General features: G+C 39.3%; 3 protein-coding genes across 3 annotated transcripts; all 3 read left to right on the top strand.

Moving 5' to 3' along the window:
- The first annotated feature begins 5,421 nt into the window (after positions 1-5,421).
- Positions 5,422-8,842, top strand: LOC105226685 (cilia- and flagella-associated protein 161). Its single transcript, XM_011205688.4, has 5 exons — positions 5,422-5,706; positions 5,767-6,279; positions 6,350-6,451; positions 6,577-6,663; positions 8,587-8,842. The coding sequence occupies exons 1-5, from the start codon at positions 5,626-5,628 to the stop codon at positions 8,686-8,688; spliced, it is 885 nt and encodes a 294-aa protein (XP_011203990.1). The 5' UTR covers positions 5,422-5,625; the 3' UTR covers positions 8,689-8,842.
- Positions 8,843-8,985: 143 nt separating this feature from the next.
- On the top strand, positions 8,986-10,206 carry LOC105226684 (trypsin-1). Its single transcript, XM_011205687.4, has one exon. The coding sequence runs from the start codon at positions 9,168-9,170 to the stop codon at positions 10,161-10,163; it is 996 nt and encodes a 331-aa protein (XP_011203989.2). The 5' UTR covers positions 8,986-9,167; the 3' UTR covers positions 10,164-10,206.
- Positions 10,207-12,746: 2,540 nt separating this feature from the next.
- Positions 12,747-17,459, top strand: LOC105226711 (putative polypeptide N-acetylgalactosaminyltransferase 9). Its single transcript, XM_049451751.1, has 11 exons — positions 12,747-13,013; positions 13,105-13,318; positions 13,743-13,912; positions 14,152-14,316; positions 14,379-14,558; positions 14,612-14,844; positions 14,925-15,058; positions 16,579-16,669; positions 16,727-16,834; positions 16,916-17,023; positions 17,101-17,459. The coding sequence occupies exons 1-11, from the start codon at positions 12,755-12,757 to the stop codon at positions 17,257-17,259; spliced, it is 1,821 nt and encodes a 606-aa protein (XP_049307708.1). The 5' UTR covers positions 12,747-12,754; the 3' UTR covers positions 17,260-17,459.
- Positions 17,460-18,291: the final 832 nt, after the last annotated feature.

Below are 18,291 nucleotides of genomic sequence, written 5' to 3'. Positions count from 1 at the left end.
AGTTCTGCGAAAGATTAATGGTTCTTTGCGCTTCGGCAACGGCGAATATCGCATTCGATGGAACGATGAGCTGTATAAGATATGCGACGACATTGCCATAGTTCAGCGAATTAAAAGACAGCGGCTATGCAGACGAGGTCATGTTATTCCAATGGACGAAAACACTCCAGGTCTGAGAATATTCGACGCAGTACACGTTGGGGAAGAAGAGGGGAAGAAGGAAGAGGAAGCCCTCCACTTTGTTGAAAAGACCAGGTGGAGAAGGACCTGGGTACACTTGGAACCACCAATTGGCGCCAAAAAATGGGAAGAATAACAGGTTGCAAACTCGGCTAAAACCGCGTAAGTGGCTTCTACGCTAAAAAGAAGAAGAAGATGTATCAAAAACCTTACAAAAACTTGTGTCAAAATCTCTTCTGATGTCCATTTAATTGATAGTCAATGATTTTTTTCAACGTATCAAATAACAAAACTTACTTTCTATTTAAGGTTAGTACACACTCATCATAAGTATGTATGTATATCGTAAATTGTCTTTCACCTTTTTTATAACATTTTCATTTGTTGACGCAGAGCACACAGCTTACCGTCTAACAGCTAAACTGTCACCTACACAAGCCTCCTAAAGTGGTGCTGTCTTACTTACAACAACACACATATCGGCAGTATTTATACAGTTGTCTCACATGAGTTGTTGGATCAGGTTACTATCTAGTCTGCTAATATGCCAGCTTATCACTGCCGCTAATAAATCTATTAACCTCGGCATACGGAGAAAACTAGAAAATAGTAACAAAATGCAAATATATATAGTAATATATATGTACATATATGCATATGTATATATATGTTTGTATGTTCCCGTTAACCCGCTATGCCGTTAGAGCTAATAAACTTCGACGAACACATACTTGCATAAGTATTAAACTGCTTTTGAAAAATAAAAGGAAGCCAGCAAAAAATAAATATATTTCATAAAAATGTTTATACTTTTCATAACAACAATAAAACAACAACAAAAATGCCGACTGCTATCAGCAAATGTTCTTTGAGTGCAATTGAGTTGCTAGAAACAAGCACGAGATTCTCTAGATAGCGAACGTGATAAGTAGGCAAGCAGCGAACGTAGGGGTCTCAGCACATCACGTGAATATCGCCAGTGTCGATAACAGAGAATGAAGTATTTATACATATGTGGGTCCACATATACTAGTGCATATGCATTGTAATAATATACATATATATGTATATATATACATAATATGTAAACATAACAAGTATGTATATATAACAGCTGACAATAATTCGTCAGAGAGATAAGTATAACTCGCTTTCTTGATCGGCTTGTTGGCTGATTTTTAGTTAAACTAACTAACTAACTAGCAGTAACTCTAAATGTAGCCTTCCCATGACGTCATGCACTAGGGTATTTTGTGTCGAACGCACATCAAAACAAGTAAAAATGTCAACTCCGCTCGGGAATAAGGTTAAACTTATTGGTTCAGGCCGGTTTGCCGATAGCTAATATCTAGCCATAGACGTTTTTCATGTGACATCCCAAAGGACTGAATAAACACTCTAAGTGTGATTGCTCCGCCATGCCGAGGGATCAGCCATCTGACCTAACCTAATCCAGCCTATTAGTCTACATTATTTGCACGCCTTCAGTATGCGTACGACTCTCACCTCACTCGGACGAATAGTTAAGCTTTAAACCTCTTCTATATATTGTTATCAGGCAAGGTACCAGCGGTGTTGATATATTTTACATCGTGCCTGATAAAATACCGAAAGTAACGAAGTCTCTCATTACAAAAAATATTTAGTTCTTCGTTATGATATCGGAGGGGACGTACTCTAAGCTATCTTTAACAGGTTAGATGTTTGTAACGTCCGTACACCATAAAAAATGCGCATTAACCACGGGTTTCCAGGATGGGGTCCAGTGTGCATCCTGTCTTTCAAGGATGGAGTCCAGTCTGCATCCAGTCCACTGCCCAGGTCTTCCATGGATGGAGTGGAGTCTGCATCCAGTCCACTATTCACATTTTTGCGCAAAAGCCCAGGAGTAGTCAGGTGCTTGGATAGTAAGTTTCTAAGCCGAACTACCTTGCTTGTATTTTCCAACTTGCTGCACAAGCTCCACCACAGCCTCTTGGCTTTACGAATCTCTTTTTAAAGCTCCTTATGTGCATCTGTACATTCCTTCCCCATTGTTTTCTTCTTGGCTGATCGAAGAGCCTCTTAACACTAAGTGATCCGTGCTCCTTGTTCCACCAGGGCGTCGTCGAGCTACGCTATACATGTACTGGAGTGCACGCTTTTTGAGAGTGACTGTCCGTTTCTCTATTTCCAAGATTGAGTCATATTTCACGAGCCTAATTATAATCTCTATCACTAACTTACTGTACAAATATCAGTTTTGTGGTTTTAGAACTTCTGAGGTCTGAGAGTTATACTTAAAATCTCACATAAGTCTTATCAGAAAACAAGGGTTTACGAAGCACATCACAACGTTCTCCAGTCCGATATAGTTATATCGGTTCCTCCCTCTGTTTGCTATAGCTCGATTACTTATCATTCTAAAGTTTGGTAAGGATTAAACCCTTTCGCTGGTATCTCCGTTACCCATACTGCGTGGTTCACATTCGCGTATATGCCTCTCATCAGCAGGAGTAGGTTCTCATTCTAGCCATTCTTTAGGGCTACTGCTATCAGGTCATCACTTAAATCAATTTACATACGAATACATAATTTTCTTAATCAGTATGGCTATCCTCAGCTTGTTCGTTACACTCGGTAAGTATGTACTAGTATAATTTGTTGACGTGTTTAGTTCAGATATCATGTTTCCCTAAGCTGTCTACGGTTCCTGAACTAGAGCCGCGTTGTCTCTAAATTCAGTTCTGCAGAAGCGACCTTGCTTGTAGGCGGGTTTATCATATGAAGAACATTCACTCTTAACTTCGGGCTTGTTCTTAAGGTCGGTTTGAATCTTCTTCTCTCCTTACCTGCGTCTTGGAACTTCACGTTTGTCTCTATGATCTCTCCTAGATACTTCTTAACCTCAAGTTTCTCTGGTGCCTGCTAATTACGGCCCAGGTGATCTTCCCAAACCTTTCATATTAAATCGGTCCTCCGACTCGTTTATTTTAAGAAGGTAGTTTTGACTGTCATCCACTATTTTTTGTTTCATGCTTTTTCATATTGAAGATTTTTTCTTGTCTTAATGGCCTCAATCCATTCTTGAGATTAGATCTCTCAGCTTCTAAAATTTATAATATTGAGTCAAAATTACAAATGTTAGTTTGGTCATCGAAACCCAAATAAATGACTGTTCTCAAGACTAAAATATTTACTTAGAGAAAAATGGCGAACAATTGTAAAGGTTCTCTTATTCTTCTCATTCATGTACTTATGTATGGCTTTATTATCATTTCGATTTTCTGAGAGCTGGGAGTTAGAATAATTATTTCACCATTTCTTACAAATTTAAGCCGCTCGATAACCCTACTAACTATAAACTGATTGCTAATTGACTGCTTTTAATATTGAGCTTTCTCACCGCCCTCACTATTCAATCTTGACTTTTATTACAGACTTTGTGTTATCTAAGCGACTTTTATCCGACTAGTACTTCAGGCAAGCGCTAAAGCATTTTTCGCTTTAAACCATTAGCCAGTTTAAGTCTCTCTAATTAATGTCTATTTAACGAGTGGCTTATTCAATATTGCACACGAATCATATATTTATTGTTGATGCTCATAATATCACATAATAGCCGTTTTCCTTGCCAACGAACTTTAAATTTGCTTAAGTATTACTTAACTTACTTAATATTCATAAAATTGTGGTTTTAGAAAACACTCCGTTACATAAAAGTTTACTAAAGGGGCTCGTAAGTATGAAGTTTCCTAGAAACATGCTCATTATATTCACATACTGAGAGCTATAATCGTATGTACACGGTTGGCGCGGGTGTTGATGCCGCATGGGTTCGATGTACGTGATAATTGACAAGTAGAAGCCGGCATTACTTTATTTGGACCAAATCACGTAGATTTACTGGAAACTCAGCTGTTGTTGACTCTGCTTGAGATGCTTGTTATAAAACTATGCACAAATATGCAATGTATCACAAGATAACCAGTTTATCATGTCCAGGGTTTCAAGTTGTGTCTGAGCAAAAACGAAAATATAGAAAAACGGTACGAATCATCAAAAATAAAGAAAAACTTTGATAAACCTCTATTTTAAGGTTATAATCAGCATAGATACCGCAAATAGTAGAGAAACTTTAATAATAACCATGTCATGCCAAAGTATGGCATTCTTCAAACTATAAAAATGAGGAATAGATGTATGCTCAATTACTCTTGCCAACTGACGCTACTTTGGACTGAGTAAGCAATTAAGAAGTAAAATCCTCTCTCGAAGAACAGATACCAAATTATACAAGTCCGTCATCATCCCCGTTCTGCTATATGATTTGAAAGCGTGGACAATGACATCATGGGTTTAGTCTGTCTTAGAAGTATTCGAGAAAAAAGTTATTGGAACATTTATGGCTCTTTGACCTTTGACAACGGCGAATACCGCAGTCGATAGAACGATGAGTCGTACGACATTGACATAGTTCAGCGGATCAAGAGACAATATCATATTGTCCTGATTCGTGAGAACACTCCAGTTCTGAAAGTATTCGAGTCAGTAACCGTCGGTGGAAACAGAGGAATGGGAAGACCTCCACGTCTTTTGACCAATAAGGTGGAGAGGAATTGACTGCACTTGCTATCTCGAATTGATGCCAACTAGCGAAGAAAGAAGAAGCGTCTGCGGTTTGTTGTTAACTCGGATATAGCCGCGTCAGAGATATTTTCGTCAGTGAAGAAGAAGTAGGCCTTGAAAAATCACCTGCGTACCACAAATTATTTTCGGTTAGTTTGGATAATGTATAGATCAAAATGCTTTCTTCTAGTTTAGTCAAGAGAAACCTAGTACAGTCATCGCACCTTTAAGATCACTTTATATTAGTAATCGTTGGAATACAGCGCTCGCGTGTTAGATGGTGGTGGTGGTGGTGGTGGTGCTACGTTGGAACATTATCACTTGCACAGTCTTCAGCTAGTTGGGACAGGATGTCTTTTATAGCTCTCACTATTCTAAATCAAGTTATTGAACTTCTTTAGGATTCACCGGGAAACATATTGAACCTCATGAGTACATACTGTTTCCTCGACAGTCGGGTCTACGTAACAGGAACTGACCCGGATTTTTTCCGGCCAAGGACTGTCAACTCGGCAGAATTATGGCGTTACAACAACATGATTCCTTAAATGCATAATCTTACGGCGGACTTCCTTGCGACCTTCTATTTTAAGGAATCTACCTATCAATCACTACTTTATCGATACTTGATGCTTGCAATAAAGCACGATTATTCCCACACAGAACTAACTCGAACTGTATTCATAATATTTTTTTTGAAAACTCGCATACAAAAGACATTAAAATTTTATTTATTTTCATAAAATTCAAGCAACTTCGCAAATATTTTGTATAATTTTCTTTTACATTGTTCAAATACCAAGAATTAGTTACAATTTTTATAACAATTAATTTAAAATGACATCGATGATACCGACCGCACGTTATCGGCCCGTGGTGCGCATTGGCAATTGGTTTGAGGACATTTGTTTGGAGCAGGTTTGAGCTGATTTTACTATTATGTCATAAATCTATTAATTCTCGTACGCCTACAAACAGGAAAAAGTACAAGCCTTCAAGAGCCTACGTGACCGCGGTCAATTGTTGGTGGAGAAGACACGTCGACTCTTCGACAACTTTCACAAAGCCATCGAATTGGAGGCGCCCAAAGAGAATGTCTACTTCGGCGCCATCGTACAGTTAATGCCGATGAAAATGAATATCTGCGAAGAGCATGTCAAGGCACAGCCCGCACTCTCAGTCATTATCAATGAGCGCGTTGTGCGGCATAGTCAGAATATCAATGAAGAGTGTGAGATAACCATCGCGCCGTCGGTAACACCCTGTGTGCGCAATTCGTTTCGTATAGTCAGTGGCGATGAGAAGGATCGCACCAATGAGGTGATCAAGTATGGACAACAATTTCGCTTGGAATGTGTGGAGAGTCAAGATGATATGCTGCTGCTGTATAGTGCACCGAAATCGGCGGATTTGAAGAGCATGATTTATACCACATTTGATTCGAGAAAGTGGGGCGAAATCAATCTGCCACTGGGGTTATGTAGAAAAAGTGTAAGTTTTGAGCTTTCCTAACTAAGTCAGTGTTTGGAAAAAAATTTTTGTTAATGCGTACATCGCTTAGAACTGTGGTCCTGGCAAGGAGATACCCTCGGCATATACAAAATGGTTTTGCACTCATATTGAGCCGAAGAAGCGTTTCGAGAGTCATGGTGCGCCAGTGCCGGTGAGTATTAGAGAGGCTTTAATCAATATTATTGAACCTTTAGTAGGTTGTATAGATAATGAGATCTCCACTTAATATATTTTCTAAAGCACACCTTAAGCTTAGCACTCATCTAACTCTTTCAGAGCAACACCGCTTTGGTTATCACACATGTCCCAACTAATAAGAATCTTGCGGCGGAGAACGTAGTCGTGCAAACACTTTTTGGGCCGGTGAGTATTATGAACAATATATATTTTACCTCGATTCTTTTGCGAGGAAGTCGGAAGGGAAGATCCACGAGATAAAAGAAGGCTTAAGGTAGATTGGTAATAGAAAATAACGGGGTTTTCAATAAGAGCGTTACAAAAGTACTGAAGGTAATGAAATACTTTATTCCTATGAAAGTACATTCGATGCCATTATGTGTGGAACTCTGTTTCTTTCGCATGACCACCACGGTCACGCTTGTAGAAGTCCAGACGCTGAATCCAATTTTCGACGGTTTTCAAGTATAAATCGGCCGATATTGCTACAATTTCACATTCGATATACGTACGAAGTACATCAGTCGTCGTGGGATTGTTGGCATAGATCATAGACTTGACGTAGCTTTACAGAAAATAGTCTAACAACGTCAAATCGCACGACCGGGGTGGCCAATTGACTGGGCCATTTCACCAAACTTGGTTTTCAATAAATCGATTATGACATTCGATGTGTGGCTTGTGGCGACGTCTTGTTGGAACCACATATAATTCAAGTCCATATCATCCAATTCGGGGCCAAAATATTTGGTTATCATCGAGCGATAGTCATTCTCATCCACAGCAACGTGCCGGTCTTGATCATAATGGAAGAAGTACAGTCCAATGGCGCCGCCGGAACATAAACCGTAATGCTGACTCATGGATTACGTGAGGATTGCTGCCTGACCAATAACGCATATTTCGCTTATTGACGTAGCCATTCAGCTGGAAATGAGCCTCATCGCTGCGAATGATTTTTTGCTGAAAATTTTAAACATTTTCAAGTTGTTGCTCAGCCCAATTCATGAACATATGATGATTCTGGTTATCAAGCGGCTTCAGTTCTTGCGTCAATTAGATCTTGTAAAGATGTAGGCCAAGATCTTTTTGCAAAACTCGCCACAACAACGTCACAGAGTTGTCCAACGCTTGAGAACGACGTGTGAGAGACCGATTTAGGTGTTCCTGAATTGATGCGCCAGCGGCAGCAATATCCTTGGCACTACGGGTACTTCTTTGTCTCACTGGCATGTAAACATTTTTTATTGTGCCTGTGGATTCGAATTTTTACACTAGAAGCTCCATTGTTGATCTGAAAGGACGATTATGTCGACCATAAATAGGTAGCGCTCCTAAAGTTGAGACCACTGACTCCAAATTTCGATAGTATTTTTTAACAATTTCGCCTCGTTGTTGGATCGTATGTCTTACCATGATGAAAAGGCAAACCTTAGTGAAAAGAAATGTTGAAAGAACGGGAAAAATATGACGTCGTTTGCTGTCCTTATCGATCTACTTTTCTAGCGTCCATATTCAAAACCCAATAGTAAAGAACGACTTTTAGATTTGTGTATTTAGAGTTTATGGTTCTTCATTAACCTTATCTTACTTTCAAATCAATCCTCAAGCTTTACAGACAAGTCTTGATTCGTAAAATTATACTTGTTATTATGATTTTCTTAAAGTTATTATCCGTCGAAGTTTGGAAGGATTCTTTCTTATGTATTTTAACTAAAAAAGAAAGGTTTCCAATCACATCTTTAGGGATCTAGTGGATTTAATCAATTTTAGTCTGAAGCTTTTAGTCGAAGAGACCGAAACCTATAGTGCCGTCTTCTTCTCTGACTCTGACTCCTCTATTTTAGCTACAAGGGTATAGTTCCATTACTTTAGGGTCATGTTCCAACTCAAATGTGGTACCGAACCCTATATCCTCGTCTTCTTCTGACTTCTCTTTTTTGGTTTCAAGGGTATAGTTCCATCTCTTAAAGGTCATGTTCCAACTCAAATGCGGTGAGGATTCTCAATTATATAACATTTTAAGTCGAGCTCGGAACTTTGAATAATCCTTAAAAGCCATGGAGTTGGATTTCCTATTTCCTAATACTTTCTTAACATTTCTTTCAGGAATTCCTCGTATCAGTGCAGAACTATAAAGACATCTACAATCGCGAACGTTGGCAAAATATTTGGATGATTTGCAATGGGCAAAGTGAGGGTAAACGTTAAGTCAATATTCCAAAGATAGTACCGGAATCATTGAACCCAACAGCTGCAAAAAGTATAGGGAAAGAATTTAAAATGCAATTAAAAGCAAAAATATATTAAAATTGTACAAAAAACAACAATAAATTAAATATAAAATAGCGCATGAAAAAACATATTTGCACGTCCGATTGTTTGACGGTTCTTTTGCGAAATCTCAACAGTTGTTGGCGCAAAATGTCGCTCAGCGCAAGATAACGGCCGCACAGCATGATTCCAGTCACTATAGAAGACAGCAGGAAAATATTTGCACAGTGACTAACTCAAGTGCAATGGCTTTATAGGCAACCCACTGGTTCCAGGTAGGTAAGCGGGTAATCCTACAAACATTTATAACTTAACAAGCACTCGGAGCCGCCTACTACGCAGTAGGGTACCAGGTAGTCATTGCCCCTGCGTAAGGTGATTGCAAAAATGCTGACCCAATTTACACAAACAGCTGGATGGCAGTTTCTCAGCGCTACACTTGGCCTCATTTTCCTCGAGGTAAGCAAATAAAAAACAAACACTTAGTTCAGGGACAGACAACAAAGCTGTTTCTAATGCTCGATCCAGCTATAGGCGAATTCGACGACTACGAGTATAAAAGTCGCAACATTCTTTGCATAGCACATAGTTTACCTGAGTTCTTGGACGCGAGCCTTTTGAAAAAAATTTTCCAAACTTTATTATCTTTAAATTACAAAAAAATGTTGCTGCTACTCAGCTTGGCCTGCCTCGGCGCAGTCGTCATTGAACCTGCCGCCGCCAGTACGCGTATTATAGGCGGCAACTTTGCGCTGCTGGGCCAGTTCCCGCACCAGGTCTCATTACAACTGCGCGGACGTCATCACTGCGGTGGTTCACTCATATCGCCTACTATGATTGTCACTGCCGCCCATTGCACAATTGGACAGAGTCCGTCGCAAATGCGCGTCATCGCCGGTACGGTGGATTTGCTTACCCGCAATGGCAAGTCCTTTGATATTGCCAAGTTCATCATACATCCACAATATAATAAGCAGACACAAGACTACGATCTCTCGCTCATACAACTGAGCACGCCGGTGACGTTGGATGATAATATCGGTGTGATTGCATTGGCTGATATGGAGGCGAATCACGCGGCCGACACGGTTGGCACTATCAGCGGTTTTGGTGCTGTCAATGGTAATTTGCAGCTGCCCAATCGCTTGAAGTATGCCCGCGTGCAGTTGTGGAGTCGTGACTTCTGCAATCCGAAGAACATTCCCGGCATTACGGATCGTATGGTGTGTGCTGGCCATCCAAGTGGTCAAGTGAGCGCCTGCCAAGGCGACTCTGGCGGTCCATTGACAGTGGATAACAAACTCTTTGGCGTCGTGTCATGGGGTTTCGGTTGTGGCGCAGCTGGTAAACCGGCTATGTACACTTACATCGGTGCACTGCGCTCTTGGATCAAACAGAACTCTGGTGTTTAATGTGACATGCGATACGATTAATAGGAAATGATAAAAATAAAGTCCAGCGTTTAAAAGTATATTTATATAGTGTCTGATTTATATATCTTTTTTTTCAAATTCTTTATGGAAGCATAATTCTTGTAATATCTGGATCTAAGAACCCGTTAACCTTTAAATACGATTGGATTAGTAAGTTAGTTTTTGTTTGCCACTGTGCATTCCAAAGCGATTGTAGTAAATTAGATTTATCCAAATTTACTGGTTGGTAAAGGTTAGATTACTTTAAGAGTTCAATCGTCAAAGGACCAGACTATGGTCCTTTCGATACGGCTAATGTCAGTTTCGGCTGTGTCTCCCGGTAAGACCCTCGAGATGATACATCTTCAGCCTTGCAAAAGCTGGGTAATGGAGCAGAAAGTGCCCGGATGTTCCACCTCACCTTCTCCCATGCAACCTAAGTTAATTGCGTCCGTCAAGGCTTTTAGCCTTACTGCATAAGTGCTTATTGGACAATGTGTCCTTCCCTGACATTTCAAAGAGCAAGTAGTTCAAAAGATCTCTTGTGTTTTACTCTAGGCAAAAAGGATCTTAGAGTAGCACAGGTGTGGCTCGTTGACCAGCGCCTGGTTAGCAAACACGAAGTCCGAGCCTCTCTTTAGACACGTTCAAGCTTCTTAGCAACAGTCTTTCCGAGTGTCCTTCTCCAGATAAATATACATGTATGTATGTATGGGTTTGTAAAATATATTTAAAAGCCACTGTATTAACCCATTTTTCTATATTTCTCATCAACCAACCAACGCTTGAAGTACCACTGTACTTTTGGTTGTAGTGACGACTGTAACTGTAACGCCCACAGCGACATCTGTGCATATATTGTGTCAGTGAAAGGTACTGGGTGACTCATAATAAACAAAACAAACCAACGTGAGGTCGTTATTATTCAAACAATTCGTTTTCATGTTTCAAGTGCTGTTTATCATTACGATATGATAAGAGTTTTCTAATGCCGTTTTGCTCTCGATAAAATATAACAAAGCGTGCATATTTTAGGTATAAAAAAGGCGCTAATCATTCTGCTTACTGTTTGGCTTACGATTTCAGGCATTTAGATCCCTTTGTCGTACCTCTTTTGAAATATTTCACTGGTTAAAGTGTAAGACTAGTCTTGAGCAAGGTTTAACTTTGATAGTTTATTCAGCGAGTTGAAAACTCTTCCGAAACACTTTTGAGCTCCTTAATTTAAGGCTACTTTTCCACCAATTGAATAATAGTTTAGTTGAACTGAAGCCACTCGACCTTCCCAAGCGACATTGTTTCGATGGACTCTTGAAAAGTTCCAAGAAGATCCGCCGTTCGAGCCAAATTTTGTTCAGCGATAAGGCCCATTTCTGGCCCAATGGGTATGTAAACAAGTAAAATTGTCGCATTTGAGACGAAGAGCAACCTAAAGGTATTCAAGAGCTTTCATTTCATTCAGAAAATACAACTCTTTGGTGTAACTTCTGGTTCGTTGAAATCATCGGTTCATATTTCTCCTAAAGTAATGCCAGTGAAAACGTAACCGTCAATGGCAACCTTTATCGTGCCGACTATTTGATGCCAGAAATTGAAGCTCAAGATCTCACATATCGACCAAATCAATGGATTTGTTGAGCGAACACTTTAGGAAATAGATAATTTAATGCTTTCGGCCGGTCGATTGGCCACCTCATCATTAAACTTTTTCATGTGGGGATATAAAAAGTCTATGCGAACAATTCCGCTTCGATTCAGGCTTTTAAGGGAAACATCGCATGTGTTTTGCGCCAGTTACCAGTCAAAATGCTCGAACTAGTCATCGAAATTTGGACTTTAAGAATGGACCATCTAAGACGTAACCGTGGCCAACATTTGAAAGAGATAATTTTCCAAAAATAAATGCCAAAGAATGTTCTTTGTAATCATAATAAACATTCTCAGTTAAATTTGATGGTTCTGTGTTTTTTCTTAAAAAATGTGGGTACCTGGAAATGTACATATCTCTCTTCAGTTACACATTTGCAGGGTATACATGAAATAGCATAAGTTGAGAGCGCTAATAAGCGTCACTAAGCTATACTACTAATCAGCGTAAATAATGCCCCAAGCAGTTGAAGAAAGCTTAGTAATAATAGATATTGAAGTACTTCGGCATTTTAAGCGGTTGCAGGTCGGTAAAAAGATGTTTGTTAAATATCGAAGCGGATAGAAAATATAGAATTTTGAAGCAGCGAAAAATAAGTGAAAAACTCAAGCTGAGCACACAAAGTGATATTACAATATCATAGTAAAAATATATAAATAATACTTCAAGTATCTTTCTTCTCGTTCGAAATTCGAAATAAAGCAGTTTTGCCAACGCGGAGCTAAACAAATCAGTCTCCATAATTCAATCGGCAAGAGCTATCGACGGTCTAGTTAATAGAACTCTGGACGTAAAGAAAACAAAGAAGTCTCTCACAAAAGTAAACTAGATTATTGTTACATCTTTTATAGTAGTGATCGAAAATTTATTCGAAATTAATTCCTGATCCGTATTTTCTAACAGTTTTGACTATTTTCCATCAAATATCAAAGGGGTTTTCAGAATGATGCGACTTATTCCAAAACTCATCAGCATACGCCACCCACTAACAGTAGTCAAACTTATAGTGTTAGTGACTATATATATGCTTCTAATTTATTACAAACGGCTACGGGAAATGGCTGTACATGCGCCAGACTTTGCTGAAACGCCGAATATGAACGAGGAACCGGGTGGCGAGAGCACGGAGTTTCTTGAAACTGGCTTTCGGTTACGCCACAGTAATGCGGTTTTGGATAAGACAGTGATTGCAGTAGACACAAGTAAGAAAATGCCTTCATTTACTTCTCGCTTCTTCCTTCTTTCTTCTTAAAATTTTGTGTATTCTACGAGTATAACGATTTTTCATATTAGCTCCACAGATCTTTAAAGCATCGAGTGCTCAGTCTCCGTCCACAATTGGTAATAATGCACCTGGCGAGTTGGGTAAACCGGTTCATTTGCCCGCAAACATGACAGAGAATATGAAGAAAGCGGTGGATGAGGGTTGGCAGAATAATATATTCAATCAATATGTGTCCGATATGATTTCGGTGCAACGAACGTTGCCAGATCTGCGGCATGATTGGTAAGTAGAGAGTTGTGAAGAGCATAAAAATTAGTGGTTTGGATTATTAGCGTAACGTTAGAACCTCTTATGGTTATAAACTAGATGCCGCGGTTATCGTCAAAGGCTCGCTATGGACGTTATAATGCGTGGCTCATTAACCAATCAGACTAACTTAACGTAACCTGTCTCTGGGAAGGTGGATTGAGCCTTTCGAGTTGGGTTTCCCTTGAAAAATATTTAGGTATTTCCTATATTACGAGTATCTTTCACACAGTCTTTGAAATCGTGAGGGACTCCATTCACCTCTAGAAAATTGAAAAGTATAACCTCCAAATTTCAAAAATTTCGCACAATACTTGCCTAATATTTCCATTAATCTATATTTTATTTCCCAATATCGACATAAAATTAAAACGGCAATAACAATTATCAATCTTACCAGGTGCAAACAACCCGATCGTCATTTGCGAGATCTTCCAAAGACCGACGTAATAATTTGTTTCCACAATGAGGCCTGGTCAACATTGTTACGAACGGTGCACTCAGTGCTGAACCGATCTCCAGAAGAGCTGATTGAAAACATTATCTTGGTTGATGATTTCTCAGATATGGGTAAGATAGTGGACATGGTGCAGCGACGAGATGACTACAGAGTAGCAACTGTAGACTAAAAGAGTACAGATTTTATTATATTTAAATGTTATACAAATTCATAGAAATCCTTAAGTCGATAGTCTGACATAAACCCGTTTCTTGAAAGCGCCGCTCACCGTTGCACTTTGTGTCCATACTAAGTTAGTAGACGTGTCAAACTTGAACCAATTCTAATGAGGTAAACCTTCATTTTGCAGCACATCTGAAAGAACCACTCGATATCTACTTTAAGAGGTACACAAAGGTGCACATACTACGCGCGCCAAAACGCCAAGGTCTCATAAGAGCGCGACTGTTCGGCGCACGCTATGCAACGGCGCCGGTTCTGACGTTTCTCGATTCGCATTGCGAGTGCGGCGAGGGTACAACTATAACTACATTTATGCAATAATGGTAATCAACACAACCAATCCATTTCTTTAAGGTTGGCTGGAACCGCTACTGGATCGCATAGCGCGCAATTACACCACAGTCGTCTATCCAAATATTGCGATTATCGATGACGAGACATTCGAGTACATGACTGTAGATGATACGCTGATTGGCGGTTTCGATTGGGATTTGGCTTTCACATGGATTCCAACACCCAAGCGTGAATTCGAGTGTGCGTCGAAATGTGAGTGTGCGTAGGTTGAGCTCAACTCGTTTCTCATGAAGATCAATTTGCACAGCATATCATGGAGCCGGTGTATTCGCCCACAATGCCTGGCGGTCTATTCGCAATCAGTCGGGTATTTTTCGAACATCTCGGCACTTATGACACCGGCTTGTTGATTTGGGGTGCTGAGAATTTGGAATTATCATTTAAAACTTGGATGTGCGGTGGTAGTTTGGAGATGATACCCTGCTCTTACGTTGGACACATTTTTCGACAAACTGCTCCATATAATGTAATATTCATTTACATGATGTTAGCGAGGGAATTTCACGACTGAGCGAAATAAATTATAACTTTCCTTGATATTTAAAGGTGGCACATAACAAACATAGGAACTCTGTGCGCTTAGCTGAAGTTTGGTTGGATAACTACGCCAAATATTTTTATTACAACATACATTTTGACAAGGGTGATTACGGGAATGTAGCTTCGCAAATCGCACTGAGGTAAGAAGACTACGAATTTGCCTAAATTTATATATGGAATATTTTTTTGCGGGTGAGGTGGTAGAAAATGCATCCCGCATTGTTAGAGCTGTCGTCACTTGTAGGTCACCAAAAGAAAAGAGTGTTTGTTCTGTCGCATATTTATATAGGAATGTCGGTTGTTCTTCGACATTACATATACTATCAAGATACTTTCTGAAATATACGTGTCCGCATAGCATCAGTCCATAAGCAGCAGCTTGTTCACAAGTTGCAATCTCTTCTAAGTCTTTCCGTCCAACTGCCGCGACTCTCATTCTCCCATCTTCGTATCATTATTCGGTCGACTGGGATTTTGTTATTTCCAGCTGCTTTCTTTAGCCGTTTTTCTTTCGTGTGCTGGAAGGTCAATAGGATTATTATGCATTTTGAATCCTTAGAATGTCCTAAGTCGTTTGCATGTTTATTACGAGCGGTATGTTCCTGTTCGTCAGCAGTAGTAGTTCTGTTTTTTCTTCGATAGTTTCGGGCTTTGCTTGTGTCAAGCATGCATAGAGAACGGTATGCTGATGGCAAGCTGAGATCCCCCTCTTTCCCTGCTGATTTGGACAAGTTATTGTTTTTTCCTATTTTCATAAAATATTCCTGCTTCGAGGCAGGTGTTGTACATACATATTTGAGAGGTCGCTCTGTGGCGATTTTTTTGAGTATTTCTGCTGGGATCCCGTCTGGGCTGGGCGATTTGTTAGTTTTGAGCTTGCCAGCGCCCAGTTGCAGTTCCTTCATATAGAAAGTTTAGTATAGTATATAGTATCGAAGCAGTCCCTACGTGTCTGGATTGACCTTCTTATTTCCAGTTATAAGGTTTATTTTGTTAGATGTCGAAAGTGTTATTTTTTTCTTTAAAAAATACAATTCCCATATAAAAATTTCCTAATATCTAATATCACTGATCCAAACAATCTATCTTTAGCGAATCTTTTATATTTTGAAAACAAAACTCGATCTCATAGCTGGATTAATTTCAGTGTCCCTTGTTCATCCATATCCTTGTTCATAATATCTCAGTTTGTGGAAATATGCTAGATTTTTTTTTGTTAAATACTGGTGATTTTTGCAGGGAATACTGAAGATCGGACTCTTCGGTTTTTTTTTTATCAATCGAGGCATCATCTTGAAACAACTGCGCTTTTTTGTTTATATTTTGGTATTCGTTTCGAAAGAGGGTTTTGAAACGAACGAGTTCTTGACTTCAGTTTCTGTTTCCGCTTTGTGTTTAAGCCTAGAAATTTATTTGTCAAGGACTTTATTGTTCTCACCGCTATATATCATAAAAAACGTGGATCAAAAAATCAGAAGGTCATCTCTGGGTGATTGGCGATGCTTTGAAAAATCAGAAGAAGAATACGCAGAGATTCAATCAAGTTTATCTCTAACTAATTCCACTTATAAAATAAAAGACATATAAAAAATCCTGGGTTAGATATCTTGAGTATCGTATCGTCTCATTAAGTGTGATGAATATCTCTTTTCTCTTCAAGAAAAAGGCTTAATTGCGAAAGCTTCCAATGGTATTTGCAAAATATATATCCAGAACTTGAAATACCCCAAAACCCGGTTTCCGCTGGAGAGGTGAGGACTTCCTGCACTACCCACAGAACTTTTTGAAAATAACTTGCAGACATTTAGATAAGAAATCTGGGCGCTGGCGCTAATAAATGTTTAGATGTAAATGGACGAGCAATGTCAGGACTACCAGTTGGACTATGGCCATGTCATGGTAAAGAAGGAAATCAGGTAAAACAATTGATGAAAACATTTTCATATGAATGAAGAAAATAAACAAATTGTATGTAAATATTATTTTTATCAAAAAAGCACTGGTTTATGACTTATGCTGGCGAGGTACGTCACGGCAATTATTGCTTGGATTATGGCGGCAATTTTGTGATAATATTTCTCTGCCATGGGAAGAAAGGAAATCAGGTATGTATGAGATTTAAAGCTTCCAGCAATACTAATAAAAAGCTGATTTTTTCACTGCTTTGTCTTTATTTTGACAGGATTGGACTTACGATACAGCAAATCGTTTCTTAAGACATGTTATCTCGACCTTTTGTTTGGCTGTATCAACGAATGGCGAAGATTTACTTGTGGATATATGTGACGCCGAAAATATGCATCAGAAATGGCTGTTGGAGAAATTTGATGAACCAAGGTAGATATATTACACATATGTACATATATAGTTATCTACATTAGTATACTATATATGACACTATGTGTAAAAAGAGTGTATGACGTTTTTCTTCCAAAAATAGTATCGAACTCTACTCGGAAGTATAAGCTAATAAAACATATAATATTGTTACCAATAGACAACTTCTAGGGAGTGTGTTTTACAATCTCGACAGTTCAGAGATTTAGGTGAAGAACGTTGCGATCGAAGTGTATAACGGGTGCTTATTGAGTGTGTTCTGGTCTGTGGGATTTATAACCGAAATTTTCTATAAAAAAATGTTGATTAGAGTCGTCTGCCCGTTGTGAAGCATAGAACTCTCAGGCATGTATCAAAAATATCGTTGCATATCAACAAAACACTTTAACCCCGTCACAAATTTATTGAGGCACCTAATATGATTTCAGCCATATGGTCGGGTTCCTTGAAAGTATTGCAATCGATATGCTTCATCAGTAGGCTGGCCAAAACTGGACAGTGGAGGAGAAACTAGACCTCTTTTTCCTTATTGCAACTTTGGCAAGTGGCATACTTGAAAGACATTAATCTCACCTCGCGATAGCCAACTGGACAGTGTCCAGTTAAGACTTCTATCTTTGATGCTATATGAACTTTGTTAAGAGCTAGCAGTTCAATGGACCTTTTACGTTTCATTCTAGGAAGAAGTAGGTTTTCGCAACCCCACAAGTGTTGGTCGTTGACATGCGCTTGCTGAGTTCGCGCGTGTACTTTCCAAGCTCATCGGTTTTACCGTTTCTGACTATTTCACTGTGGCCAGAGACACAGAAAAGTTTAATATGGAAGTGACTTGATGTTACTGCTAGTGAGCTCATGTATTCCCTATCTAGCTTTGTACTCACTGCCAGTGAGCATAGGCCCTGTATAGCAGCCTTACCATCAGAGTGCATACTTCATTATGAGAAGGAGTACTTGAAAAAGCATGTAAACCTGTCGCTCCCTTGAATGTTGCAACTTCTGCATGAAAGACACTACTGTGAACTGATAGTCTGAAGCA

This window comes from Bactrocera dorsalis, chromosome 3, assembly GCF_023373825.1.
Source record: "Bactrocera dorsalis isolate Fly_Bdor chromosome 3, ASM2337382v1, whole genome shotgun sequence".
Lineage (NCBI taxonomy): Eukaryota > Metazoa > Arthropoda > Insecta > Diptera > Tephritidae > Bactrocera > Bactrocera dorsalis.
Note: the sequence above shows the minus strand (reverse complement) of the source record. Positions and strands in the feature narration are given on the sequence as shown.